This window comes from Drosophila montana, unplaced genomic scaffold, assembly GCF_035044405.1.
Source record: "Drosophila montana isolate Dmon_TW-CO22-7 unplaced genomic scaffold, ASM3504440v1 contig_2496_1, whole genome shotgun sequence".
Taxonomy (NCBI): Eukaryota; Metazoa; Arthropoda; class Insecta; order Diptera; family Drosophilidae; genus Drosophila; species Drosophila montana.
This window is the reverse complement of record NW_026997364.1, coordinates 99,469-126,638: the sequence shown is the minus strand read 5'-3', so window position 1 is coordinate 126,638 and position 27,170 is coordinate 99,469. Positions and strand designations below refer to the sequence as shown.

Here is a 27,170-nt window from a genome sequence, read left to right as displayed (position 1 = left end):
CATCATAATTAACAAATTTAAGAAAAGTTTGAATGCTTTTGAGAACTAAAAATATTAAGTCTTTGGATAAATTATTAAATGTTTAAGCTTTATTCCAGCCGATATTGGAAAGTGCGCGATTGCATTTATGATCTTCCCTGGTAGTCATATCGATAATGTGCAGCCACTGAAGAGTATTTGTCATCGAATATTCAGAAGCAAAAACAAAGCCAAAAGGGGCGGACGTAAAGCGCTCGGTACGCGTAATTTACTTGTAATTACTCATTGTCGCCTTTAAAAACTATTCGGAAGTTGTGTCGGCCGTTGACGACAGCAGTTAATCATTTTTGCACACCTAGCTGAACAATTCAATATCTTGACATTCAGTGGTTTTATGCCAAGCGAGCAACTCCTTTCTTCGTGTGTGCTTGCGCGTTTGTGTGTGTATGCAATTCTACACTTTGGTATTCTTTTTTATTTTTGAAATTTCTACGTGCTTGTAAATGTGAATTTTATTTCGTCTGTGTGTCTGAAATCAAAAGTATAAATTTAAGTTTTTAGTCTATCGGTATCGGTTAGCTAAAATTCGCTGTATAGTTTTTTTTTGATAAACAACAAAACAACCCTGCGCGCACACACAAAAAAATCATATGCAAGAGCGCAGCAACATTAAAACCCGCCCCAACGCGTCGCGGCCGCCGTCGTCGTCGTCATCAGCAGCGCAGCCACAAACGGCAGAAGTTAAAGCAAAGGCACACTTACGTTACGCGCTCGCTTGTGGCGTTTCGATGCCGTCGAGTTAACGTGTTGTCTCTGTTGTGTGTGTGTGTGTATGGTGTGTTCTGTGTCTCTGCTGGATTCTAATAAGAACATTTTTGCCGATATATTTTTTCTGCAGTGTGTGCTAATTTTTTTTGCTGTTTTTTTTTGTATGTTGTAATTTTTTGTATCTGTGTTGTTTGTTTGCGCGCGACTTACGCAGTTAATTTTCTTTCTTTCAATAACAACAGCAGCAGCAACAACAACTAAAACACAAGTGGCAGTGTTTGTTGGTGTCGGCAGAGAGGAAGATAGCGTTTCGTTCGCGTATATACATATACATATAAACATATATATATATATATATATATATATGTATGTGTGCGTGTGAAAGAGAGACCAAGAGAAAAACATTCACAATCAGTTTGATAACTACAAAACGTAACAGTGCCGCAGCCAGCAGCAGAGTGCAAAGCAGCCGTGCAGCAAACATCGAGCAGCGGCCAGTGGCAGAGGCTGAGGCGTAGGCGTCGTCTTCGTAGCTAAGCGCTGTTCACGCAGCAACAGCAATTAACTGTTAAACGTTACAACAAAACACTTTGTGATCGTGCTTAAAAGGGAGCCAGAGAGAGAGAGAGAGAGAGAGACAGTCAGCAAACTTGCCAACCGTCTTCGTCAACGTCACCATGGACAACTTAATCCCGATCGTCAATAAGCTGCAGGATGCATTCACATCGCTGGGGGTGCACATGCAATTGGACTTGCCACAAATTGCCGTCGTTGGTGGACAGTCGGCTGGCAAGAGTTCGGTGCTGGAGAATTTCGTGGGCAAGTAAGTGGTCATCCAAAATGTTTGTGTCTCGCTCTCCACAATACATACAATAAGAAGAAAATCCATATTTTTGCGCGAAAGCTTTGCTGTCTGTGCATGTGTGTGTCTGTGTGTGTGTGTGTGTGAGAGAGAGAGTTCTGAGAGCGCATAGCGTCTATGTGTGTGCTAGACTCGGGCTCTCGCCGTTCGCGCATACATACGCACTTATATATGTGTGTATATGAGTGCGCTTGTGTTTGTGTAAATTTTGGTGAATAATCAATGAAGCAGCATTCCTGGTCTTTGTTTTTTTTTTCTGTTCACTCTGTGGGTGTTTTTGCTACGAGCAGGTGGCCATCAATAAAACCCGACCTGCACCTCCACCTCCCCCCCCCCCCCCCACGCTCACACACACACCCACACGTTCATACAAATGTATATACAATCAAGTAAATGCGCATCCAGTTGTACATGGTCAGCGTTCTAGCAGCATTGGCATTGGCAGCGGCAGCATAACAACCACCTTACACAAAATGCTGCACACATATGTATGTATATAAATACAAGCGTACATAACACGCACAGCACAATATATTACAGAGGGCGCCACTTGCATAGGATCATCTCTGCTGATTTTTGTTGAGCTTTCCAAGTTGCTCGCATATCTTACGCATGGAGACACACACACACACCCATACATATTTATGCTGGGACTTAAAGTTTCGTCGAGTGCGATAAACTCGCTTCCAATAAAAAGACACAAAAACAGTACCAGAAAAAAAAAACAACGAAAACAACAGCGTTTTTAACGATACTGTGCGCTCTCTCACACTCGTACACACATTTCTCTCACTCAGTAAAACGGTTTTATTTGGGGGCCTTTTTCGCTGGCTGCGCGGCGCTCATTGCGCTTCGTTCGTTTTTATCTATCGGCGTTTGCGCCCGCCCCCTGAAAATGCGATGACAAAAAACAAATACAATAACCCACAAAATACTTACGCCCCAAAAAACGGGCAATGGGCAAACTGAAAAAGAAGAGAGAAAAAAATCAATGCATGCTGACATTTCCTTTTGCAGCGCACATGCTTTTGTTTCCTTTTCTTTTGTGCGCTCGGTTCTTTCTGGGCCCAACACCGCCCACACCTCCGCTCGCTCCGCGCTGCCACACTTCACTTTGACATTTATGCAATGCTGTCGCTGTCGACGTCGACGCTAACGCTAGCCTACATTTTTGTAGTTGCTGCTTCTGCCCCACTCCCACCTAAATACATACATTCGAATCCGCCTACTGCTGTAACTTTTGTAACTGTTAATGAATGGAACGCGCGCTCGCTGCCATTTACCCCATACACACACCCACGCATGTATGTGTGTGGGTGTTTGTTCTATGCAGAATTGCAAAATTATATAATTCTCTGCTACTGTTATATGTACGTGATAAAATCCTTTTGTAGCTGGCTCCACCTACTAACAGCATAACGCACACACACACATTAGCATGCACAGCACATTGTGTTGGTGTAACGGCATGTCTGACCATCTTATGTAGCTTCTCTGGGGCTTTGCTATTTATGCTTGTGTATGTATGTCCTTGCTGCAAGCACATAAATACACACACATTTATATAGGTGTTTTATATGTATTGCAAAAACGTGGGTGCCTTTACACTCTTGGCAACTTAAGTGCTGTGTATATATATTCAAGAGAGTCTTTCCTTTTCATACATTTTGACATGTAGTTTTTCTTATGTAAGCTGGCGTGCAGTCAATAACAACAAAAACAACAACAGCAACAACAACAGAAGCAGCAGCAGCTTAGCCAAGCGCAGTCCATTTGCTGAGCCATTACTTTTCGCATGCGCCGGCCGCACACACATATGTATGCATCATACATACATGTATGTGTTATCATATACATGCTTATACATATCATGTACATATATAGATACACATGCCTAGGTGCATACATATATGTACATACAGGCATATATGTATGCTGTGTCTGTGTTAATGACCTAGTTTTTCCTCTTTTTCTTATTATTTTTTATTTTCCACCGATGCTGATGCAGTTTTTTTGTTCTCATCAATGTCAGTTTATGATGCTGCATAGAGTGCATGTCAAACTGAGCATGAGCTTTAACTTTGAAAGAGAGAGAGAGAGAGAGAGAGAGTGAGAGAGATGAGTGTTCAATGTCAACTCAACAGAAGCAGCATCATCAGCCGCAAAAGCTCGGTTCGAAATGTCAATAGTTCATGGCACTTGCTGTTAATGCTGAGGGCAGGCGCTCTCTCTTAAATATCTATATACATATATGTATGTATATGTATACACACATAGACGGTGTGTATGTGTTCACATAATGGTTACTTGACATTATCGCTAAATGGGATATATTTTTATGAAGAGCATTGCAGAACGCAGTCTACATACATATGTATGTACATATATGCACACAAACTAATAATATGCATATATGTAAACATTTTAATATAGACACTGACGCATACGCGCACGCAAATAATAGAACAAAAAAAACAAAAAAACTTTGCAAAAACAAAGATGTTTGTAGCTCAAATAAAAGAAGGGCAACAGCCTATTGAACTGAGCAGCAACGCTGCCTGGAAACATAAAAGACAATTCAATTGAAATAAAAGAAGAAAAAAAGAGAATGAAGAATGTTAAAACGCATCAAATCAAAATTGCAAACATTAAAACGACAGCGAAAGCAAAGAGAGCCAAAGAATGCGCAGCAGCTGATCTCATGAGTGCGCTCGCTTGTGTCTGTGAGCTTATTTTTGCGCTTGCAGCAGCAGCAGAGAGCGATCGACACTCGCTCTCTCTCTCTCTTTCTCTCTTTGTGCAGCTGACGCAGCCGGCGTGGTGCATTTGAGCACATACTTACGCATATGTGTGTGCGTATTAAACTACAGCTGCTGGCTACTTTACAGTTTAAACTGCACGCTTTTTGAACTCTGCTAATTGTGAGCAACTAAAGACGAACAGTAATAAAATCAAAAATTCATGAGTACTTTTGAGTCACATTGTTGTTGTTGTTCTTGTTATTGGGGAGTAATTTATTTAGGAAAAAGCTGCTGCTGCTGCTGTTTACAAATGCACTTACAATTATTTCCCATGCACACACACACACACACACACAGACACACGCACATGTAACAGAGTTACTCATCAGAAGTAATTGATAACATTGCATTTTATGTACACTTGAATAATTCTGTTTGCGTTCGTGTGTGCGTAACTTTAATGCTGTGTGTACATATGGGCATTTATTTAGAACTTTTCTACATACACATGTATTGCTTATGTGTTGCAGCGATAAGATAACGGTTTAATCCCTACCACGCCCACGTCTTTTGAACTCGCTTTCAAAATTAGTTCCACATATTTAATAGTGTTTTATCAAAGTTTTAGGGCAAAAAAAAAAAGAAAATAATGAAAAAACCGCACCCCTGCCGCCGCAGCCAACAATATCTATCGATGATTCATGTTCTGTCATTATAATTGATATTGTTTGCATTATCGATAAGAATTTTGCTGCCGCTAATGCTGCTCTTGTTCTTGTTGTTGTTGTTGCCGTTTGGCAATATTGTTTATTTGCGGCGGCTTTTGTTGACTTTGGTAGATTTGTTTGCCATAATAAAACAGGTCAAAAGTGGAGCCACAGCCATAATAAGCCCCCTGATCCACATACATACATATATACTTGTATGTATGTTCTCTTATTTGGCTTGCCTGGCGCTCAGCTCGCTGGAAGCGTATTTCCCAGTCAATTAATCGCACATGTTGCACGTTGTTAGCTGGCTTTAATGACTCTTCCCACAACTTAAAAACATTGTGTTTTTTTTTTTTTAATATATTGTAATAATAACAAAAATATCACAAGCTAATCAAAGCAATTGGGTGCCGTAGAACAATTAAGTGGCCCGATAATTGTGCCATCAACACCTGTGACTAATTTTTTGTTTGTTCTCTTGTTGTTGTTCATAATTGAGTTGGGTTTAACGACGAGCTCACTGGAACACTGGAAGGTAACAGCAATGCGGCTGATGGCTATTAATATCATTTTTATTTCGTTTGTTCCCTTTGGGAAATTATGTTGAGCGAGCCTGTCAACTTTCTGAGCTGTGCTCCCTTGTCGCTCTTGTGCTCTCACGCATTTGATAAAAGAGCTACAGATTTATATTGCTGTGAATTGAGTCGTTGTGTAACGTTGAATTTCCTTTTTTATATAAGTTGGGAAATTTACAATTTCATTACTCTATTGTGTAACAGTGAATTTCCTTTTCTATAACTTGTTAACAATTTACAGTTTCTTAACTCTATGCTATGTGTGTAGCGCTCTTCAAGGATTTCATACGATTAAATTGCCAAACAAATTGTTTGCTACGATTCTCTTTACTCGCATTACTCTGACTCGCTTAGGGAAATTCTAAGGGTTTCGTTAACTCTCGGAATGTCCACCTTTTGTTTATTTGTTCCCCTTTCTTTCATTTGGGCAATTTGTTAAGCGAGCCTTGAGGAAATTCAAACTCTGTGCTCTTTTACTCTCCGGCTCTGTTGTTACACTAATTTTTTACTGCTGTCTTCCCTTTCTTACATTCTTGTTTGCATTTTCTTAAAATTGGGCAATTTAAGGGATCTGTGAAATTTCCAGGTTCTCTTCACTATTTGCGTCTTTTAAGAGATGACTCAGAAATCGCAGCGATAAATGCAGCATATAAAGTAGATTTAATAAACGTGTTTAGTTTTTAGCAAGTTCTTCTTGCCGAGCGACTACTGTATTTGAGGAGCTTGCTAAAAATTTGCCAACTACTTGTAAAACATGCTTATCACAATTGATAAAAATCAAATCAATTGTTCATTTCCAATTACAGCGAACAGCTGCAAAAAATAGCAAATAGTATAATTGTACACAATGATTAATAAAAATAAGATGAAAAAACATTTTGAGTGACGGCAACTACCGCAAACCCTCACAACCACACACACACACACACACACACACACGCATCTCACTGTTATAAAGTATAAATAATTACTACATATATATTTTTGTTGAATATTTTTCATGTGAAACCCACAGAGACTTTCTGCCCCGAGGTTCGGGCATTGTGACGCGCAGACCTTTGATTTTGCAGCTGATCAACGGCATTACCGGTAAGTACTTAATCGTATACGATAAACGCACTGATATACGATATATAGATATATATATATGTGTGTGTGTGTCTTATTTTAGAGTATGGCGAATTTCTGCACTGCAAGGGGAAAAAGTTCTCAAGCTTCGATGAGATACGCAAGGAGATCGAGGATGAGACAGATCGTGTGACGGGCAGCAATAAGGGCATCTCAAACATTCCGATTAATTTGCGCGTCTATTCGCCATACGTGCTCAACTTGACGCTGATCGATTTGCCTGGCCTGACCAAGGTGGCGATCGGGGATCAGCCGGTGGACATTGAGCAGCAGATAAAGCAAATGATATTCCAATTTATACGCAAGGAGACCTGTCTGATATTGGCCGTAACGCCGGCCAACACCGATCTGGCCAATTCGGATGCACTCAAGCTGGCCAAGGAGGTGGATCCGCAGGGTGTCCGCACAATCGGTGTCATCACCAAGCTGGATCTCATGGACGAGGGCACCGATGCCCGTGACATACTCGAGAACAAGCTGTTGCCGCTGCGACGCGGCTATATTGGTGTTGTCAATCGTTCGCAAAAGGATATCGAGGGGCGCAAGGATATACACCAGGCCCTGGCCGCTGAGCGCAAGTTCTTCCTCAGCCATCCGTCATATCGCCATATGGCCGATCGCCTGGGCACACCCTATTTGCAGCGTGTCCTCAATCAGCAGCTCACCAATCACATCCGGGACACATTGCCCGGCTTGCGCGACAAACTGCAGAAGCAGATGCTCACCCTGGAGAAGGAGGTCGAGGAGTTTAAGCATTTCCAGCCGGGCGATGCCAGCATCAAGACAAAGGCCATGTTGCAGTAAGTGTGGACCCCATTATCAAAATCACTTTGGGGAAGAGATCACGCAGTAGTCTTTTTTTTTTTTTTCACCTTGTCTACTCACATATTTTTCTTTCGCCGACTTCTACAGAATGATCCAGCAGCTGCAGTCGGACTTTGAGCGGACCATCGAGGGCAGCGGCTCCGCTTTGGTCAATACAAACGAACTGTCCGGCGGTGCCAAGATCAATCGCATATTCCACGAGCGGTAAGCGTAATGCAGCTCAGTCCACTTTCTGTTTCACTTTTAATTTGTTAATTTGTTCTCTTTCGTTTTGTTTTTTTTTGTGGCAGTCTTCGCTTCGAGATTGTGAAGATGGCCTGCGATGAGAAGGAGCTGCGCCGCGAGATCTCGTTTGCCATACGCAACATACACGGTATTCGTGTGGGCCTCTTTACGCCGGACATGGCCTTCGAGGCGATCGTCAAGCGGCAGATAGCGCTGCTCAAGGAGCCCGTTATTAAGTGTGTGGATCTAGTCGTACAGGAATTGTCCGTGGTTGTGCGCATGTGCACAGATAAGGTGATAAGGGCGTCCCCCCCCCCCCATAACATATCATCGAGATCACCTGATCAAAACTGAGCACTTCTCTTGCTTTGCAGATGAATCGCTATCCACGTCTGCGCGAGGAAACTGAACGCATCATTACCACACATGTGCGCCAGCGCGAGCAGCGCTGCAAGGAGCAAATCCTTTTGCTCATTGACTTTGAGCTCGCCTACATGAATACCAATCACGAGGATTTCATTGGCTTTGCCAAGTATGTCTTAACCCAGAGCACACAACAATCACGTTTACCCTTCCCTAACGAACACTTCCTTAATTGTACTTTACCTTTATATATATTGTTGTTGTAGCGCTCAGAATAAATCTGAGAATGCGAATAAGACCGGCACCCGACAGCTGGGCAACCAGGTCATACGCAAGGGTCATATGGTCATACAGAATCTGGGCATCATGAAAGGTATGTCAACTATTTTACACACACACACACACACACAATTTCCGCAGCCGCAACACCGTCCAACTATCAAAACAACAACATCCGATTGCACTATTCTAACCTTCCAACCTACCACCCAACTACTATATCATTCCAATTTATAGATGTATGCATTTTGACTGGGTAGCATTGTAGAACTGTAGTACAAATTCTTTTCTATGCTTAACACTTGGGTCGTAAACCCTATGAATATAGTGTAGCATTTGCTTAAGTAATTTGAAAGGGTTTTTCGAGTAACAATATCCCAAATGGGAAATTATGTAGAGCAACGAAAATTCCTATTGGAATTGCCCAAGCTTTGTGACGGTTATTTTAGGGAAATTACATAAAAGTACCTAAAACAAAAAGTGCTTAAGTAATTAGAAAGGGTTTTTCGAGTAACAATATCCCAAATGGGAAATTATGTAGAGCAACGAAAATTCCAATTATAATTACCTTTGTAAATTACCCAATTGCTTTGAGGATTATTTTAGGGTAATTAAAATTATCGCCTAAAAATGTCATGAAGATTAATTCCTAACGCAAAATGCTTTTTAATTTAATTAAATTGATCACTAAAGTATTTCATTTTAGTTAAAAGAGAAGTTCTTTAATTATAATTATCCGAGTAATTCTGTACGGATGAAATGTAGAACTCGGTAATTTCCGTTGTAGTTACCATTATAATTATTTAAATAATTGTATTAAGTATTTACTAATGAAGATTTGAACCTAAATACATTTTGATATTTAGCATATATATTTATATAATTAAATATTCAAATCTATTAAGGGTCAGGAATATCTAGTATTTACTAATGATAATCACAAGTGCCTTATATATAAGAACTTCATGAAGAGTTGACTTAAACCGTTTGTAGTTCGATATACCATATGTAGTTCGATATATTAACCTCTATAACGATTGTTGTAGCTATTGTATTAACCAGATCTCTCGTAGAAGTGCCATAAAGTAGAGCTTGAAGCTGTATTGACGATCAGTCGATAGGCAGAAGAAGTGTCAAATGCTTATCGATTTATCGATAGAAAAATGAAAACTGCCCAGCAATCGATAGGTTTAATACTTGTGCCATATCTAACAATCTAACGAGAGATCTCCGCAGAGAGCATTTCCCCAATAAGACTCTCAGCAGGCATAAGACTCTCTTCAGCTCAAGTGCGCGCCTCTTAGATCCCGCCTCGAGTCTTCGTAGTCGCGAGTATTTAATTCTCGAGCACCCTTTAGGCATTATTCCGTAACGTACTTTTGATTGATTTACTTGAGATTTGTTTGTGTCTATTTTTGTGTGTTTCTTTTTCTTTTGTTTTTGTTTGCTTTCTTTTGTTTTTGTTTTTTTTTTGGTTTTTCCTATTTGAACTTTTCTTGGTGTTTTTCTTTTCGGTACTGTACTTTTAATTTCTTGACATTTGTCGCGTAACTTGTGGAAAATTGAAAGCTTTGCTGAGGTTTTTGCCACGCATACTTGGTTTGTATTCAACGATCTTTAATTATGTATATAATCAATTACTTAATTTTACTTTTATTCTTTCGATTATTGCTATAAACAACAACAACAACAACAAAAACAAACAACATTAATGTGCTGTACTTTCTGCAATGCTTGAACTTGAACCCGAGCCAGTCGATTTCGAGTCCGGCTCAAATTATGCCCCCAAATTATCCCCGTATCCCGTACTCCCCGTCCATATTGCATTCCCCGTCCCCCAACTCATACACACTCTCTCTCTCTCTCTCTGTCTCTTTATATATATATATATACTCCATATCTATATCTATAACTATATATCTTTGTAGTATTTGCGTAACTGAAACGTATTTCTTTTTTCATTTTCTTTTTCTTTTATTTGGTATTGTTGTCGAAATATTTGCACAACAAATTGGATTTTGTTTTGTTATATCTATGTATTATTTTCTGTTTTCTGTACTTTCTGGTCTCGTTTTGCAGGCGGCTCGCGTCCTTATTGGTTTGTGCTCACATCGGAGAGCATCTCCTGGTACAAGGACGAGGATGAGAAGGAGAAGAAATTCATGTTGCCGTTGGATGGTTTGAAATTGCGCGATATTGAACAGGGCTTTATGTCAATGTCTAGACGTGTTACATTTGCTTTATTCAGTCCCGACGGACGTAATGTTTATAAGGTTAGTAATTTTTGTTAGCATACAAAAAAATGAATTCCGAAACAAAGTACAAAAGACATCTTAAGTAGATGGAGAAAATTTTAAACAACAAAAACAAAAAAAAAAAAAAACATTTGCAATCACAACAAATATTATTCAGATATTATTATTCGAATATTATTTGTTGCGGTTCCAACAAGAAATTACATTCAATTTATTACAAAAAAAAAACAAAAACAAAAAGAAAAAGAAGAAGAATTCATATATATTTTGTTTCTTTTGTTCGAACAATTTTTGCGTTCAAGTTGTTGCCCTCCACAATTTGATTCTTGAGTTGAAACTAGCTCCAAAAACTAGTTCCACCAAATACGAACAATTGATTAATTTTTTTGTATAAGATAAAAATTACTATGTTTTTATCAACATTTGTGTCAAATCGAAGCCAACAAAAAAAGACAAACCACAGGTGCGCCAGTAAGGCGTCCGCTTTTTTTTCTGGCCTCGATTTGTGAGCATGACATGAAAAAAAAAACAACCAATAACTGGCATTTGCTTCGATAGAAACTATACACACATGTATATATATATATACAAATGTATATATACATATATATAGAAAAGACAACCGATATACCGTAAACCGATAAACCGATAAACCAATATGCCACCGATACAAAACACTAACTAAACTCTGGTCCAAGACATACGCCAGCTGCGAACCACTTGACAACTCAGCCAATATATAGAAAGCTAATAAAACCCAACAAAATACCGAACCAACCAATGCCACCACCCGTCCAAGTACTCGTAACCGTAACCGTAATCGTTACCGTAATCGTTACCGTAATCGTAATCGTTATCGTAATCGTAATCGTAATCGTAATCGTTATCGTAATCGTAATACGTTGTCCCATATACCAAATGCTTGACGAAAATACCTATCCATTTGTTCTCTTTGCGCTTGGACGCTTCTCTTTCTCCTGCACACTAACACACACACACACACACACACACACGCGACACACACACACGAATATACATGTTGTGCATTTAGGATTACAAACAACTGGAGCTGTCCTGCGAGACGGTCGAGGATGTGGAATCGTGGAAGGCATCATTCCTGCGCGCCGGCGTCTATCCCGAGAAGCAAGAGACCCAGGAGAATGGCGATGAGGTGCGTAAATCCAGTACTAATTCAAGTAGTCTAAACAATTGCTAAAAAAAAAAAGAAATACTATCATAAATTAGTTAGGTTCTAAAGCTGCTCTAGTCTTGTCGTATGTATGTCTATGTGATTTTTTCTTCTCCTCCGATTAGATAACAGCGCCAACAAATGTCAATTAACATATGTACATCTTGCCTTATCATGACATTAATCCTATCTACACTCTATTCTCTGTATTTGCCGCAGCATTCCAGCATTCCGAATGTTTTTCATATGCCCCTAACTCTTCCCTCTTTATATGTAAAGCCTATGCGGCAGAGTCAGACTCGATCAGTTGGACAATCGTTGAAATATGTAAACAACAGATGTTAACACAGCATTTAACAGCAAATGTCTAGCTATTGCTTAACATATGTTCAATTCAGGCAGTTATCAGTTCGTACTTTACATGATTGCTTTTAGCATTGCTTTTACTGTAACAGCTGTTGAACATTACATTTATGCTTACAGCTATTTAACATGTTGTTGCTATAACAGTGCGTCTTTTGCGCTCCGTTGTTTGATCTGATGTAAACTTAACTTATAGCTGCTTAACATACTGTAAACATAAAAAACTTACCTCAGACTCTCAGTTGTTGGACGTAACATAGAAGTCTTCAGTTAGACAAGAATGTGATCGAGTTATTAAGGCTGGCAGCTATTAAGTTAACAGTGCGCCTTTTGCAACAACGTAATGTATTACAGCTTATGTTAACTTAACAGAGAAATCTTCACTTAGACAATAACATGATCGAGTTACTTGACTCTCAGTTGTTTGATCTAATGTAAACTTAACAGCGCTTTGTTAACAACGTAATGTATTTCAGCTGCTTAACATACTGTTAACATAAAAAACTTCACTTAACCTAGACAATAACATGATCGAGTTACATGACTCTCGGCTGAACTCCTCTTCTTTCAGTTTAATTCTTAACAGCAGCAGCTCGTAATCTGTGTGTAGTTTGTCTCTTTGTGTGTGTGTGTGTGTTAGTAAATCATGTACACACACACACACATATATATATATGTATATCAATATATATAGAGAGAGAAACAGCTCGTGTATCATGTGCTGAATGTGTACTTGGTATAACAACTAAAACTGTAGGATACTCTAGATCTTAAGAACTAACTCTTTGATAACGCAATAACTCATTCAATGTTTCTTTATTTATATATATTTTTAAAACGTTGCGACCCCAAAAATAATACAAATACTTATATATTTGAAATATATAAAAATGCGTATAATAATGTGTGGTATATGCAGGAAGGACAAGAGGTTTGTTTCTTTTCATCATTTTTAGCATATACTTTGCATACTTCCTGCGCTCGCTCTCGCTCTCGCTCGCCCTCTCTCTATCTCTATCTCTCCGTCTCTCTCCCTCTCTGTCTGTCTCTATCCTCTGTTAAATCTATTAGACTTTGTTAATTTTATTTTCATTTTTCAATTAAATTTCATTTTTGTACAAAATAAATGTTTTCAAATTGGGGCTCAAAATTTGAACTAAACTCTAAATATCATCAAATATTCTGTTGTACTAAGCTAGCGGCATTTGGCTTACACTAATTAACATAAATTTGGGCCGTACAAATCTGGTTTTCAATTTGGGGACACTTTCAACTCTTCAACCCGTTTAAAGCTCCGCTTTCCGTTTTCTGTTTCTGGCATAATATTAACAAATCTCCCAAAAACTGTGGTGTGTGCAACAAGTATTGTATATGTATAACTCTAGATCAGCATTCCATACATCTTAAATATATATACATATATATATATGCATAAATGATATATATTTTAATTTTACAATATTTTTTATCAATTATTTTCTTCTATTTTCCCGTCCACGTACCAAACGAAATGACCAACACACACACACACACACATATATATATATAAAAAAAATAAAATAAAATAATACCAATTGTAATGCGAACAAAAAAAATATATATATATATCAATATTCAACCGTTAACAGCAAAAAGTATGTTCACTTTTCTCTCCGTTCAACTCTTCTCTTCAACATTTACTTGTTATTCTAATTTGATGCATTCGTATTGTAAATCCAATTAACATTGGCATTTGATTTTTCGATAACCTTTAATTAACACACACTTTCGAAGTAAACACGATTTGAGTATTTGTAATTAGCATAGTTTAAGTTTTTATCGCTTCTTTCCAATTTCTAAACGCTTTCTACAACACTTTTTTCATTACATTTCCCCCCCCCCAAGTTTGCTATTGACAATATTTGTACGATCGAGCTGGAAAAACAATCGATAAATTCACGTTCTGGACTATCGATAACGATTCCAGCTCCTGAGTACAGTACACACATTCACGCATTAAATATTTCTTAAACTTTAAATTCAGCTGAAAATAATTGAAGTTCCCTTCAATTGGATAACTCGATAGATCGCACCTAACCTCACCTTCAAAATAGACAGGGTTGTCACACATTTCTCTAAACAATTTCTTTAGAGAGATTTAGCTCTGATCTCGATCCTATGGAATTCCACCTCATCATAAATGCCATTGGAGAACGCAAAAGTTCCCACTTATCTAACCAGTTCCTAACTATCTAGCCTAACATAATGTGCAGCTAAATGAACTAGTTCATTTTCCTTTAGAGTTCAAATTTCTTGAAGAGAGAGACTAAGATCCGATCTCGATTCCAGCATACCATAACTCCAATTGGATAACGAAAAGGTTCCTACTAATCCAACCTATCTAGCTAATGCGCATCCAAATGAACTAGTTCATTTTGTTTTAGCTCCTATTGGTTCCCAGCTCTTCCTAAGGTTAAGTCCCAAACATTCTATTAAAATTTGTAAATACAAAAATGTAGATGCATCCAACACAACAGTAAATACGTCGCCTACTAAAACTAACCTGAAACAAAATGCAGCTCTAATGAACTGGTTCATTTTCCTGAAGCTCTTACAATTCCATTTGAATTGACATTTCTTTAGTGAGATTGAGATCTGATCTTGATTCTTATGAAACACATGGTAATTTCAACTTAACATAACTTCAATTCTACCTAACCTTAAATGCAGTTAAATGAACTAGTTCATTTACCTCAAAGTTCCTACAATTCCCATAGAACGCCAGAGCTAAGGCTAGGTCCTAAGCAGCATTCTATTAGAAATTGGAAATATGCAACTCTATTTGCACCCGACACTGCAGTAAAAATATGTTGCCTACTAAAACAATATTTGTAGTTATTAATTATGGTATTTATTTGTTTCTAAACTAAAACTAATCCGTTCGATGCCCAAAAGCAGAAGCAATACCGTAAAGGCTTACACGTTTATTATTTAATTCTTGTTGTTATTGTTGTATTTTCTATGGACATTTCAAAAAAATGAGAATATCTTTTTCAAACTTACTTTCTTAGTTCAATACAAATTAGCGTGTAATCAAAAAACACTTTCTAAATTCAACTAACACGAAAAAAAAAAAAAAAAACCTAAATTCTATTATACTAGAGAAAAAGGAAATATGTATATTTCTGAAATTTGTGATCTAATGCTTTACTTTTTTCGGCTGCACTTTTTGGCGTTTTATCGATTGTACAAAACTTCACACACGTTTTTTCATTTAATTGATTGTTTCTTCGTTTTTTTTTTTCCATTACTTTTGCCCCACCCTTCTAAACGAACCAATCAATCAAAACGAACAATTATAAATAAAACACCCATGTTTAAAATCCATGAACAAATTGAAAATCGTTTATCGATAATCGATAACAAACGCAAAATATGCAAACGACAACAACAACAACAACAACAACAACAGTCGGCCAACGAGGAGAGCTCCACGGATCCACAATTGGAACGCCAAGTGGAGACCATTCGCAATCTAGTCGACTCGTACATGAAGATCGTCACGAAGACCACACGGGATATGGTCCCAAAGGCCATTATGATGCTGATCATCAACAATGCCAAGGACTTTATCAACGGAGAGCTGTTGGCACATCTCTATGCCTCCGGTGATCAGGTACACACTCAAAATGCTAACAAGCTTACAGCCGAAAAGTAAATCAGTTTTCGTATCCATTTTCCTAATTTGCGATAAGAATATAACACGCAAATTAGAATAACACGTCTTTAATCAATTACTGTTCAAATCAATCAGTCGGACAGTTAATCAATCAGCTGGTCAGTCAGGCAATCAGTGAGTCAATCAGTCAGTCAGTCGGTAGTCAGTCAGTTATTCAATCATTCAGTCAGTCAACCAATCAATTAATTCATTAGTCAGTCAATCAGTCAGTTACTCAGTCAGTCAATCAATCAGTAAGTCAGTTAGTCAGTCAATCAGTTAGTCAGTCAGTAAGACATCACTCATCCAATCGATCAGTCAGTCAGTCGGTAGGTTGGTGAGTCAATCAGACAATCGGTTAGTCAATCAAGTAGACAGTCAATCAGCCTGGCAGTCAATCAGCCAGTCTGTCAATCAGCCAATGTCGGTCAGTTAGTCACTCAGGCAGTCATTCAGCTAGTCAGATGATCAGTCAGTCAATCAGTCAGTCAATCAGTCAGTCAATCAGTCAGTCAATCAGTCAGTCAGTAAGACATCACTCATCCAATCGATCAGTCAGTCAGTCAGTAGGTTGGTGAGTCAATCAGACAATCGGTTAGTCAATCAAGTAGACAGTCAATCAGCCTGGCAGTCAATCAGCCAGTCTGTCAATCAGTCAATGTCGGTCAGCTAGTCACTCAGGCAGTCATTCAGCTAGTCAGATGATCAGTCAGTCAATCAGTCAGTCAGTCAGTAAGACATCACTCATCCAATCGATCAGTCAGTCAGTCAGTCAATAGGTTGGTGAGTCAATCAGACAGTCGGTTAGTCAATCAAGTAGACAGTCAATCAGCCTGGCAGTCAATCAGCCAGTCTGTCAATCAGTCTGTGTCGGTCAGTTAGTCACTCAGGCAGTCAGTCAGCTAGTCAGATGATCAGTCAGTCAATCAGTCAGTCAATCAATCAGCCAGCTGTGTATTATTCTTATACCCAATCTCTAATCTGTATCTCGGCTTGTCAGGCACAAATGATGGAGGAATCCGCCGAGTCGGCAACACGGCGCGAGGAAATGCTGCGCATGTATCGCGCCTGCAAGGATGCCTTGCAGATAATTGGTAAGTGTACGATGTTGAGTTATCGACAAAAACCCAAAACTAAAAACTGGCTTCAATCCGACAACAGGTGACGTCTCAGTGGCAACTGTATCAATGCCATTGCCGCCGCCCGTAAAGAACGATTGGCTACCGAGTGGCTTGGAGAATCCGGGCCTGTCGCCGCCCAGTCCCGGCGGCCCACGCAAGCCAGCACCCACCGCACAGGTAAGCCGCCGCACTTTCCCTTTCAATCTCAATTGTCGATTGTCAATTTGGTTTCGTTTTGTTTTGTTTTCTGTGCGCGCAGGGCTCGTTGGGTGGCCGCAATCCACCATTGCCGCCGGCAACAGGACGTCCCGCACCGGCCATACCGAGCCGCCCCGGCGGCGGTGCACCTCCCCTGCCAGGCGGTCGGCCAGGCGGGGCTCTGCCACCCCCATTGCTGCCCTCGTAAGTAGACAAAAAGTATTTGTTGTTGTTATTCTTAGTCGCTTTCGACTCGGCTGTTGTAACTTGTACCTTGTGCGCGCTCTGTACAGTTTAGCTATAGTATATACATACATATATATATTCGATTTTGTCTACTCTCCAGTATTTCTTTTCGTTATAAATTATATTTATTATTTTGATTAATTACTCTTATTTGATTTATCGACGATTGGGACCTCTTTTTATATGCAGCCAACAAAAATAAAACACACTACACACAAACGCATACAAACATGCACATAGGCATATATATATTCTGGATCTCGACTATATATATATATATATGACTTATGTGCATGTTTACAACTCTGTACACAAAAGTTATTATTTGAACCTTTTCATTTGTTAAGATTAACCTGTTTTTTTTTTTCCTTCTCCATTTCGTGTGTTGTATCAAAGACATCTTTGTGATATGTCCTTGCAGCGGGTTTTATTAATTTATGAGCATATAAACACAGTGAACACTCGCTAATGAGAATCTGTCTGCTTTCATTTAAAAAAAGTCCTCTTTTTAGCCTAAATAATTGTAATTACCTTTTAAGGGATTCATTCGAAAATCATTCAAAAATAATACAGTTGACATTCAAGAACAATTCCTAGTTTTGAAAGTTTCTAATTTCTAGAAGTTGCAATTAACCAGAAACCACTTTATCATGCTTTAAATGTACCGATTCCACGCGGATAATTTCAGCAGGGAAATTTTCGATTTTCCACATATTTCTATCTGGGACTATCAGATCCAGTTCACATATATCACGTAGCTGTACTAAGAATAATGGGAAATTAAGTTCATGTACAGTGAAAATTACTTTATTATAAAGATATCAAAAGCAAACTCTGCCTCATGTTCCTAATATATCGAACCTCTACATCATAAAGTTATTGTACAAAAATCAGTAAAAAAAACAAATTTAAATTTATCCATATGCAGAGGGATTAAATAGTCTTAGATTTGTGACCAGGCTGAGGATATTTTTATAAAGTACCAAATTTGGGATATTTGTATAAGTTTTCTGTTGAGTACATAAAGTACCAAATTTGGGATATTTGTACCACATGTGGCAGCCTCGCTCATAATTTCCCTTATTTCATCTGTCTGCAAGGGTATTTAAGCTTCGGCAGCCCGAAGATAACTGTTATTTCGTGAATATATTTTATTTGTTGTTTATCTTGTAAGAGTTTTTTTTCAGCAGATAGTCTGTAGTCCCACAAACAATCTATAAATAGTTAAGAACTCATCGTGAAATTTGCATAAACAAACGTAAATTAGCATAACCGGCCGAGTCTCTTTAATTTTGTTTGTATATATCTCTTTGTCTATGATTTGGGGTTATTTTGCGAAGGGACAAGCTGCCAGAATTGGTATTTGAAATCGTTTCTTTTTTGTTGTTGTTTTTTTTGTTGTTTCGTTGTTTTTGTTTGTGGTGCCCCTCAGTTTAGAAAGTATTTGTAAAAAATATATAAGAAAAAAGAAAAGACAAACTTAACAAAATATAACAAAACAAAATCGTTTGTTTCTTCCTCTCTTTTTTCTCTCTTTTTCTCAAAAACAAAAAAAAAAACATTTGTTTAAATGCGATAAACAACAAACAATGTCAAACGTAAAACTGTTAATACTAACGCACACACATGCACACACACTCTCGCACGCACACACACGCAACGCTCACATGTCGAACGCCGCTTACAACGCTAACTGTAAAATCAACGCTGCAGACGTCGCTAAGTTGTCAGCCACAGCCACAAGGCATTTACTCCCTCTCTAACTCCTCTCTCTCTTAAAAAATTAACTAACCAAAACGCTTTCGCTTAAATCAACCAACAAACCGAACAACCAACTCAACCAATCGATCCGATCCGATCCGATCCGATCTGATCAGCCAATTGAACCGAAACTCTTAAGTGCAGGCTCGTGTGCTCTCGCTCTCGCTCGCGCTCTCTTAGCAAACGGGGGCGGCTGCCATCACCCACGCAAAAGCTCGCTCAGTAAAAAGCAACAACAACTACAGCAACAACGATGTCGACAAGAACTATGCAAAGAACGTTAAATATTAAAAAAAAAAAACATCTACTCGTATATACATACATACAATATCCGATGCGTTCGTTTATAATTATTATAAGAAAAAAAAAATATATATATATACAGTTTAAATTGGAAAAATGCACACACAACCTATTGATCAAAGCACAGTATTACATATATATATATATATAAATATACATGTATTACACATATGTATATGTCAGCAGCTGAGAGAAGATTATATCAGAACTGTAAACGCTCTTTAGATTTCTTCATAGTGTGTTAGTTTTGCTTTAAAAGGAAACTAAAGAGAGTAATTACAAATATCCTAGAGAGCGGACGCGCCAATGCTGAGCTGAGCCGTGGACTTTTCTATTGTTAGGAGAGCAAATGCATACACATATATACAAACATATTAAATATACGTTATGAAGAGAAAATGAATATAAGATGAGATATACATACATATATATATATATATGCTTAAGTTAACTAAAGTACCTTTTTTGTGTTGTTGTTGTTGTCGTTAAATAAAACTAAAGCATAAAAAAAGAGATATTGAACAAAATATACACATACATTCTATATATATATATATATATAAATATATATATATATATATTTATGAGCTACTCATTAACGGGACAAGAACACGGCAACAAAATTCCACTAAATCATACATGATATTATAAATATTTAATGGGCAAAAAGTTACAAATTAATTGTTCAGTGTGCGTACGTAAAAAGAAAACAAAAGCAAAAGTAAAACAACTAAATAAATACCTAGTATAATTAAATTGAAAGTATATGCGCACACATTTCATTTATATACAAACTACATACAAATATACACCTATATATTAACAGACTGACAGACATGTTCGAATATTTTTGGCTGGCACTGTGCCCAGTCGAAGTGCTGCTTCCAGTTCTCTTCCCTTCACAGCCTTTGGCCAAGTCCCGTTTTCTGCGCACTCTCTCTTAAGTCAAGTTGAGGTGTTTTTCTCTTTTGCTGTGCTCGCGGCAATCGGCCAATTTTCGGTGCAAACAGTGTTGGCAAACGCGGCTTGTGTTTAGTGTAAAATAACTTGTTTACATTTGTTTTTTTTTTTTGTTTGTTATTGCTTTAACTCATTTGATAACCAAATGTATTTGTTTGCTTTGTTTTTGTGCAGCTTTTTTTGCTTTTGTGCGCCTAGTGCTTTTATGTTTGTGTGTGTGTGTGTGCATACAGCTAATGTAAACAACACATGTGTGTATGTTTGTTTGTATGTATTTATTAACATTTGCTTTGTTGTTTTAAAACTCAGTTGAATAATTCGTTTTTTGTTGCTTTGTCTATTAATTTTATATTAAATATTATTTCTTATGATTTGTGACTAAAATTAAACAAATACATTCACCACACACACACACACACACTCACACACTCACACACACAAACACACACCACAGAGCCAGAAGCAGCGAAACAAACAAATCGATAAAAAGGGGTTTCAAGCGTTCCGATAACTGTTTGATCACATAGCCCAGCGCCTCTTTAGTTTAGTATTTTTTCTCTTGCAAAACAAAGCAAAACAAAAAAAAAAAAAATCCCAAAAACCAAAAAAATACCCAAGAAAGAAACAACAAGAGTACAAAATCCTTTTACAACTTTCAAGTCGCGTCACTGGAGCTGTCGGCGGTGCCTTAACACAGCAATCGGGCGCCAATCGCTACATCCCGGAGAGCATGCGCGGACAAGTGAATCAGGCTGTGGGCCAGGCGGCCATGAATGAACTCTCCAATGTCTTTGCCACACGGTTCAAGTAAAGAAACTCTGCAGCATTGCAAACAAAGCAAGAGAGCAAGAGAGCCGGCCAGCCAGCGAGCGAGCAAGCGTGCGTGCGAGCGAGCGAGCGAGCGAGCGAGCTAGCCAGCTAGCTAGCTTTCAAGCGCAACAGCAAATTAAAAGAAAGAGCAACATTTAAACGCGCACGCGCACGCACACGCACACAAAAGCACATTTACAAGAGAGCGGGTGCTCTGCGTCTGCGCCAGCGCCTGCGTCAGCGCCTACTCTTACCATTGCAATTTTTTCCACTCATAATTGTTATGTTATTTATGAACGCATATTCATGTTATGCATTTCTAATCTCTTTTATGTATACACGTATATGTGTCCTGTGTGTGTGTATGTCGAAACTAAATTTTACCTCTTATCAAAAGTTAACATTTGTGTTTCTTTTCCGCTTTACGTTTGTTTTATTGTCTTTTATGAATTGGTTAACTGTGAAAAATGTGCTCAATCAGTTTTTAAGTTTTTACTAACTTGCATTTCCATCGAAACACATTCCGTTGCACGTTAGAGCTGGCAAAAACTATCGATAACATTCCAGTACATTTAAGCGATCGATATCGATTTTGGCTGTTTCTTCAAAACTTGCAATTTTCACTATGTTATTAAGCGATAGTTTTGCAGTTCGATGACCCACACACACATGCATACAACTAACACGTACAAGTGTTGCTTTCGATAAATTATACACACACACATATATATATATATATATATAAATTAAAATATATATTAGAGGGGAATCTCTTAGATCTAAATCGAACTAAAAGTTGTTAATTACATTTTACGATGCTAACAATGCACAATGCGAAATTAAATCCAAACATATACATAGTCTCCCTCTCTTTCTATCTAACTTTGAATATATATATATATCTGTCTCTCTCTCTCTCTCTTTCATTTAGATTGCTTGAATGCAGATTTGTAATTGTTGCTAATTGAGTTTTTGTGTAGTTCTTAATGCCAACTTATACTATATATATATATGTATATGTATTTGTATTTGTTCAATGCGCATCATTTGTCTGATTTGACAGAGATATATATATATATCTATATATATATATATATATAGCGAAAGAGAGGCAGAATTAGAGTTAGCGAAGTTTAAATGAATTATACGATATATAAACAAAACATTTATGACAACTATTACTACATGTATGTATGTGTATTCATATGTATGTAAATGTATATTAAACTAAGCACAACAAAAAAAACGTGAAAAACAAGTAAGAAATGTTGCAGAAAAACAAATCAACATGAACTTTAGTTTGTTGATTGGGAAAGGCAAAAAGAGAGAAGCAATTTTAAGAGATATTTAATTTCTACCCTTAACAGTACATTTCACTTAACAGCTGTTAAGTAGAGCTCACTGCTACACCTAACAGCTGTTAGCTAACATGCACAGCATAGCTTTTATGTCTAGCAAAATACAGTATTCAGCTTTTGGTGTTATCGAAATTATCGAATGAAAAAATGAAAAAATCGTAAATAGTTTTGTTGTATTCAGATAAACAATTGGGAATTTTATTTTTGCATATTTTGCCCCATTGTTATTGTAGCTTATGCGTCTGAAAAAGTATGAGCATGAAGTGTGCAGATATCGATAATTGTAAAGGAAATATCGATTTTTTGTTTGTTTCAAACGATTCATGTTTTATTTTAAATATATATCACATGTGCACAGATTCGGGTGTCTGTGTATATTTATTATATGTGTATGTTCTATATATATATATATATATATCTATGAATACATATAAGCGTTATGCGCAGCAGTAATCGATTAATCGATAGCATAATTATCGACGATACGCGTAACTCCGCTCAGCGGTGGAGCCGAACAGTTAAAACGAAACAAACCACAGATAACCGATAATTAAATCGATAACCAATCGATTGTAACTATTCAATTAAACATATTCCCATCTCGAGTTATATGAATATAAACATAGAAATGTCACAAGTATTTAGCTCCAATATGTGTTTGTTTAAGTAAACTAAAGTACACACACACACACACACACATACACACACGCACACATACACACATACATATACACACATATACAAAGAATAGCTTACATATATTTATTATGTACCGCAGACCTTCAAAAAGCAAACCCTCTTGAAGAGCCCAACCAAATGTAGCCCCTATCAATTGCTGTTTATTGAATTGAAAGTTGAAAGAAAAATTATATTAATAAAAAGAAAAAGTATTAAGTTAATATGCCAAGCGCATGTCACGATTACATACATACTTATATATACATATATGAAAGAAGGCCGTAAATAAGAATGGAATATGTGAGACGAGGGGTAACTACAATGTTATAAATAAAAACAAAGTATATATATATACATATATATATATATATAAAGAAATATTTAAAAGAAAAAAATAATATGAAAAAAGAACGCGCTTGATTGTTTTTTACTGTAAACAGCTTTCAGGTTCTCTTAAATAACAGCGGTGTTAAAAGCGCGCTCTCGCCTGCAGTGAAAGGCGACACTGTTAGCTAACAGTGGCCAGTCTTGAGCTGCTGTTAACTTTTGCCCAGCATTAACATTCAATTCAACTATCATTAAAATACTTCATTGGTTCATGCTCGCTAACAGCACTGTTAAAGTCGCGCTTGCATGAATACTGTTAAGCATTTAGCTAGCATTAGATGCCAATTGCAACAGAAGCCCAGCTGGAATGGAAACTTATTTGAAGGGCAATCAGGCTGCTGCCTGTTCAACTACTGCATTGCATATCCGATTGGAGTTTTAGTTAACAGCGAGCACACATGAAACCTGCTATTAATCATTTGCTCTGCCATATTTTCCTGCGAGTGCGGCTGGAAAGTACTTTGAAGAGAGTTAACAGGCTGTTCGCTCTCTCTCTCTCTCACTCTCTGTTACATCCTCTGTTTTGTTGTCTTGTTTTGCTAACATCTCTTTTGTTGTTGTTGCTAACTGGTGTTGGTTACGCTTTGGCCATGCTCTTAAACAGTGCCAATGAATTAACATAAGTTTGCTGTCCTGCCGGTGAGTTGACTCTTGACTATCTAACTATCAACATATCTCTCTATGCATTACTGCAGTCTCTATTTAAGCTCTTTTTTTTTTGCTTGTACGCAACTTTCTCTTTTAAGTATGTAGTCTCTTTAGTTTTACACACTCAGCATTTGTTTGCATTTATATTATTATTGAAATTTGCATCTATTTATGTTCGTTTGGCTAATTGATGATTGATCTCTATTCACAGTCGGCCGGGCATGAATGCCCCGCCCAAGCTGCCCGATCGCCCCTCCTACTACGGCAACACGACCAACGGCCGCCCCTACTGAGCGCAAGCAGCACGAGTGCACGTTGGAGCGGGACAGTTGGACACAGCGTATACAGAACTTCGAATTTCGAATTCGGAGTGTGCTACTGTTAAGCGATCACTGTAATTCAATTTGTATTATTTTGTATGTATGTGTTGATAACAGGCAGCTGCACAGCTGTGCATGTGCGTGTGCGTGTGCGTGTCTGGAATTTTACTCCCCCCTCTTTTTTTTTTTTTTTTGTTGTTGTTGTCAAACTGTACTAAAGTGTGTAGTATAACACTTTCGACTGGTCCCCCCTAGAAATGCTAGACATATCATAGTTAACATATATCCAAGCTGTATGTAGTTATATAATTTACACACACACACACACACACACACACAGACACATACACAGACAGTGGCCTAGACACATGCATATAATATATATTTGTAGTTAATGCTTAACGTTAAGTTAAGAGAGTTAAGCGCGTAAGTGAAAAAAGCAGCCTCAACTGTCATACAGTCATACAGTTAAACCGTTATACAGTCATAGAATTTAGCACAGTTCTCGTTGCCAGCTGTGCTAATAACTGTGTGTATATGTATGCGTGCATACATATACATTAACAGGATATCGTTAAAGTTCAACAAAGAAAAAACAAAACAAAACAAAACATTTCTCTGTGCATTGTAAATATTTCAAATAATTGTTATACAAATAATGCTTATTAAACATATACAAAATATGAATAAAACATGAAACGCTTTAAATTCACAATATTTTCCAAAATATGCATATGTAGAAATATATAAATATAAATATAAATATACATATATATATATATATATATCGTAGGATTTGCAATTATCAGATAGAATTGTGCGTCACCTCTTTTATATGCATATACAACTATCTATAAATTAAATAAATATATATATATAAATAAATAAATAAATAACAAATATATATATATAGCTTTAAATTAAACAATTCTGGCGAAAATCTAAATCGATTAATATTAATATTTTTTATATAATTTATATATATTTATATATAAATTTACACACACACACACACACACACAACCAATTATACATTTTAATTTTACACTTTAATTTAAGCAATAATAGAAGAAGAAAAAAGAACACAAATTGTATGCATTAAATTAATGTTATTTAAAGCAAATGCAAATAATAAAGTTGAAAAATTAAATGAAATTAACGAGAATCGCAATTTAATTCATCGAAATATTACAAAAGTGTGTGTTAGCTTTGATAATTATATTTTTCCGATTTTCGGAAATTGCGTCAAATAATTATTCCAAAAAATATCCCAAAAAACTAAATTTTGGCATCTCCTGTTCTCCTGTTAAAACAAAATAGAGAATGTTGATCGATTTTCGATTTTGCAACGAACCAAGTTTCGAACCAAAACCATAGCCAAGAACCAAACCCAAAGCGGCCATTTTTGTTGGACTCTCCGCAAGTCTAAGTGAACAGTCCAATTGGAGTACCTACAGCGAAATTCCAGTTTGATTTATGCAAAATCAAGAGTATTGGGAGGAAATGTAAAAAATGATTGTGTATGTAAACGATCCAATTGGACTGCCTGCAACTAAAATTCCTATTTGATTCATGCAATGCAAAGATGTTTATCTAAGTGGACAGTCCAATTGGACCGACTACATTGAAATTCCTATTTAATTTACGGACTAGAAGAGAATTGGCAACCAATTAAGAGACGTGTATTTTGCAATGCATAGATGATTTTCGGAGTAAACAGTCCAATTGGGATACCTAGGTCGGAATTCGTTAGCGAAAGCGAATGGGAAAGAAGACATAGAAGACATAACCTCTGAGCAATAAAAAGAAGAGTATGTATTTTTTTTAACCTTGCAATGCAAAAATAATTATCTTAGTAAGCATTCCAATTGGACTATCGATTTGAAATTCCAATTTGATTTAGATTTTGACTAGAAGAGTGGCAATGCAAAGATGTTTATGTATGTAAACAGTCCAATTGGATTGCCCAAGTCGAGTTTCCTATTTGATTTACGAAACTAAAGAGAATTATATAGTTCTAACTTTGCAGTGGAAAGATGATTATCTGATTCCAATTGGACTGCCCTTTCGAAATTCCTATTTGATTCAGGAAATATAAGAGAGAGAGAGAGAGTAAAGAGAATGGAATGCAAAGATGATTATGTTAGGAAACAGTCCAATTGGATTGCCCTATAGAGAATTGACCAAATCGAATAAGACACAACCAGCCGACCCATAAAAAGAAGTGTGTTTGTTTGTTTGTTGTTTTAACTTTGCAATGCAAAGATGATTATTATTATAAGTTGCACTGTTATAATTCCTTTTGAATGAAGTTAAACATTGTTGAAATTTGTTCTTATTGGTGTTGGTGTTGGTGTTAGGTAATTTGTGGTTGGACAACAGGGTGCCGCACAGAGCTGCAGCTGCGAGCGGCGTGGATCA

General features: G+C 37.3%; 1 protein-coding gene across 7 annotated transcripts; it reads left to right on the top strand.

Moving 5' to 3' along the window:
- The first annotated feature begins 217 nt into the window (after window positions 1–217).
- On the top strand, window positions 218–25,419 carry shi (dynamin-1 shibire). 7 transcript variants are annotated; one of them, XM_064682770.1, is made up of 17 exons: window positions 218–236; window positions 990–1,570; window positions 6,651–6,724; window positions 6,807–7,563; window positions 7,676–7,792; window positions 7,879–8,107; window positions 8,188–8,345; window positions 8,443–8,549; window positions 10,535–10,728; window positions 11,762–11,881; window positions 13,182–13,193; window positions 15,714–15,917; window positions 16,960–17,053; window positions 17,121–17,257; window positions 17,340–17,482; window positions 21,209–21,355; window positions 24,641–25,419. In XM_064682770.1, the coding sequence occupies exons 2-17, from the start codon at window positions 1,425–1,427 to the stop codon at window positions 24,720–24,722; spliced, it is 2,721 nt and encodes a 906-aa protein (XP_064538840.1). In that variant the 5' UTR covers window positions 218–236; window positions 990–1,424; the 3' UTR covers window positions 24,723–25,419. The 7 variants fall into 7 exon arrangements, with proteins under 7 accessions (XP_064538840.1, XP_064538839.1, XP_064538843.1 ...); XM_064682769.1 differs by lacking the exon at window positions 218–236 and adding an exon at window positions 612–876; XM_064682773.1 differs by lacking the exons at window positions 218–236; window positions 21,209–21,355; window positions 24,641–25,419 and adding exons at window positions 613–876; window positions 21,003–21,139.
- Window positions 25,420–27,170: the final 1,751 nt, after the last annotated feature.

What these genes read in the sequence shown, in the direction of transcription:
- shi (XM_064682770.1), top strand. Translation starts at nt 1,425, where the DNA reads ATGGACAACTTAATCCCGATCGTCAATAAGCTGCAGGATGCATTCACA. An exon ending in GCTGATCAACGGCATTACCG is followed by an intron (nt 6,725 to 6,806) that starts GTAAGTACTTAA and finishes GTCTTATTTTAG; the next exon opens with AGTATGGCGAATTTCTGCAC. An exon ending in ACGGACGTAATGTTTATAAG is followed by an intron (nt 10,729 to 11,761) that starts GTTAGTAATTTT and finishes TTGTGCATTTAG; the next exon opens with GATTACAAACAACTGGAGCT.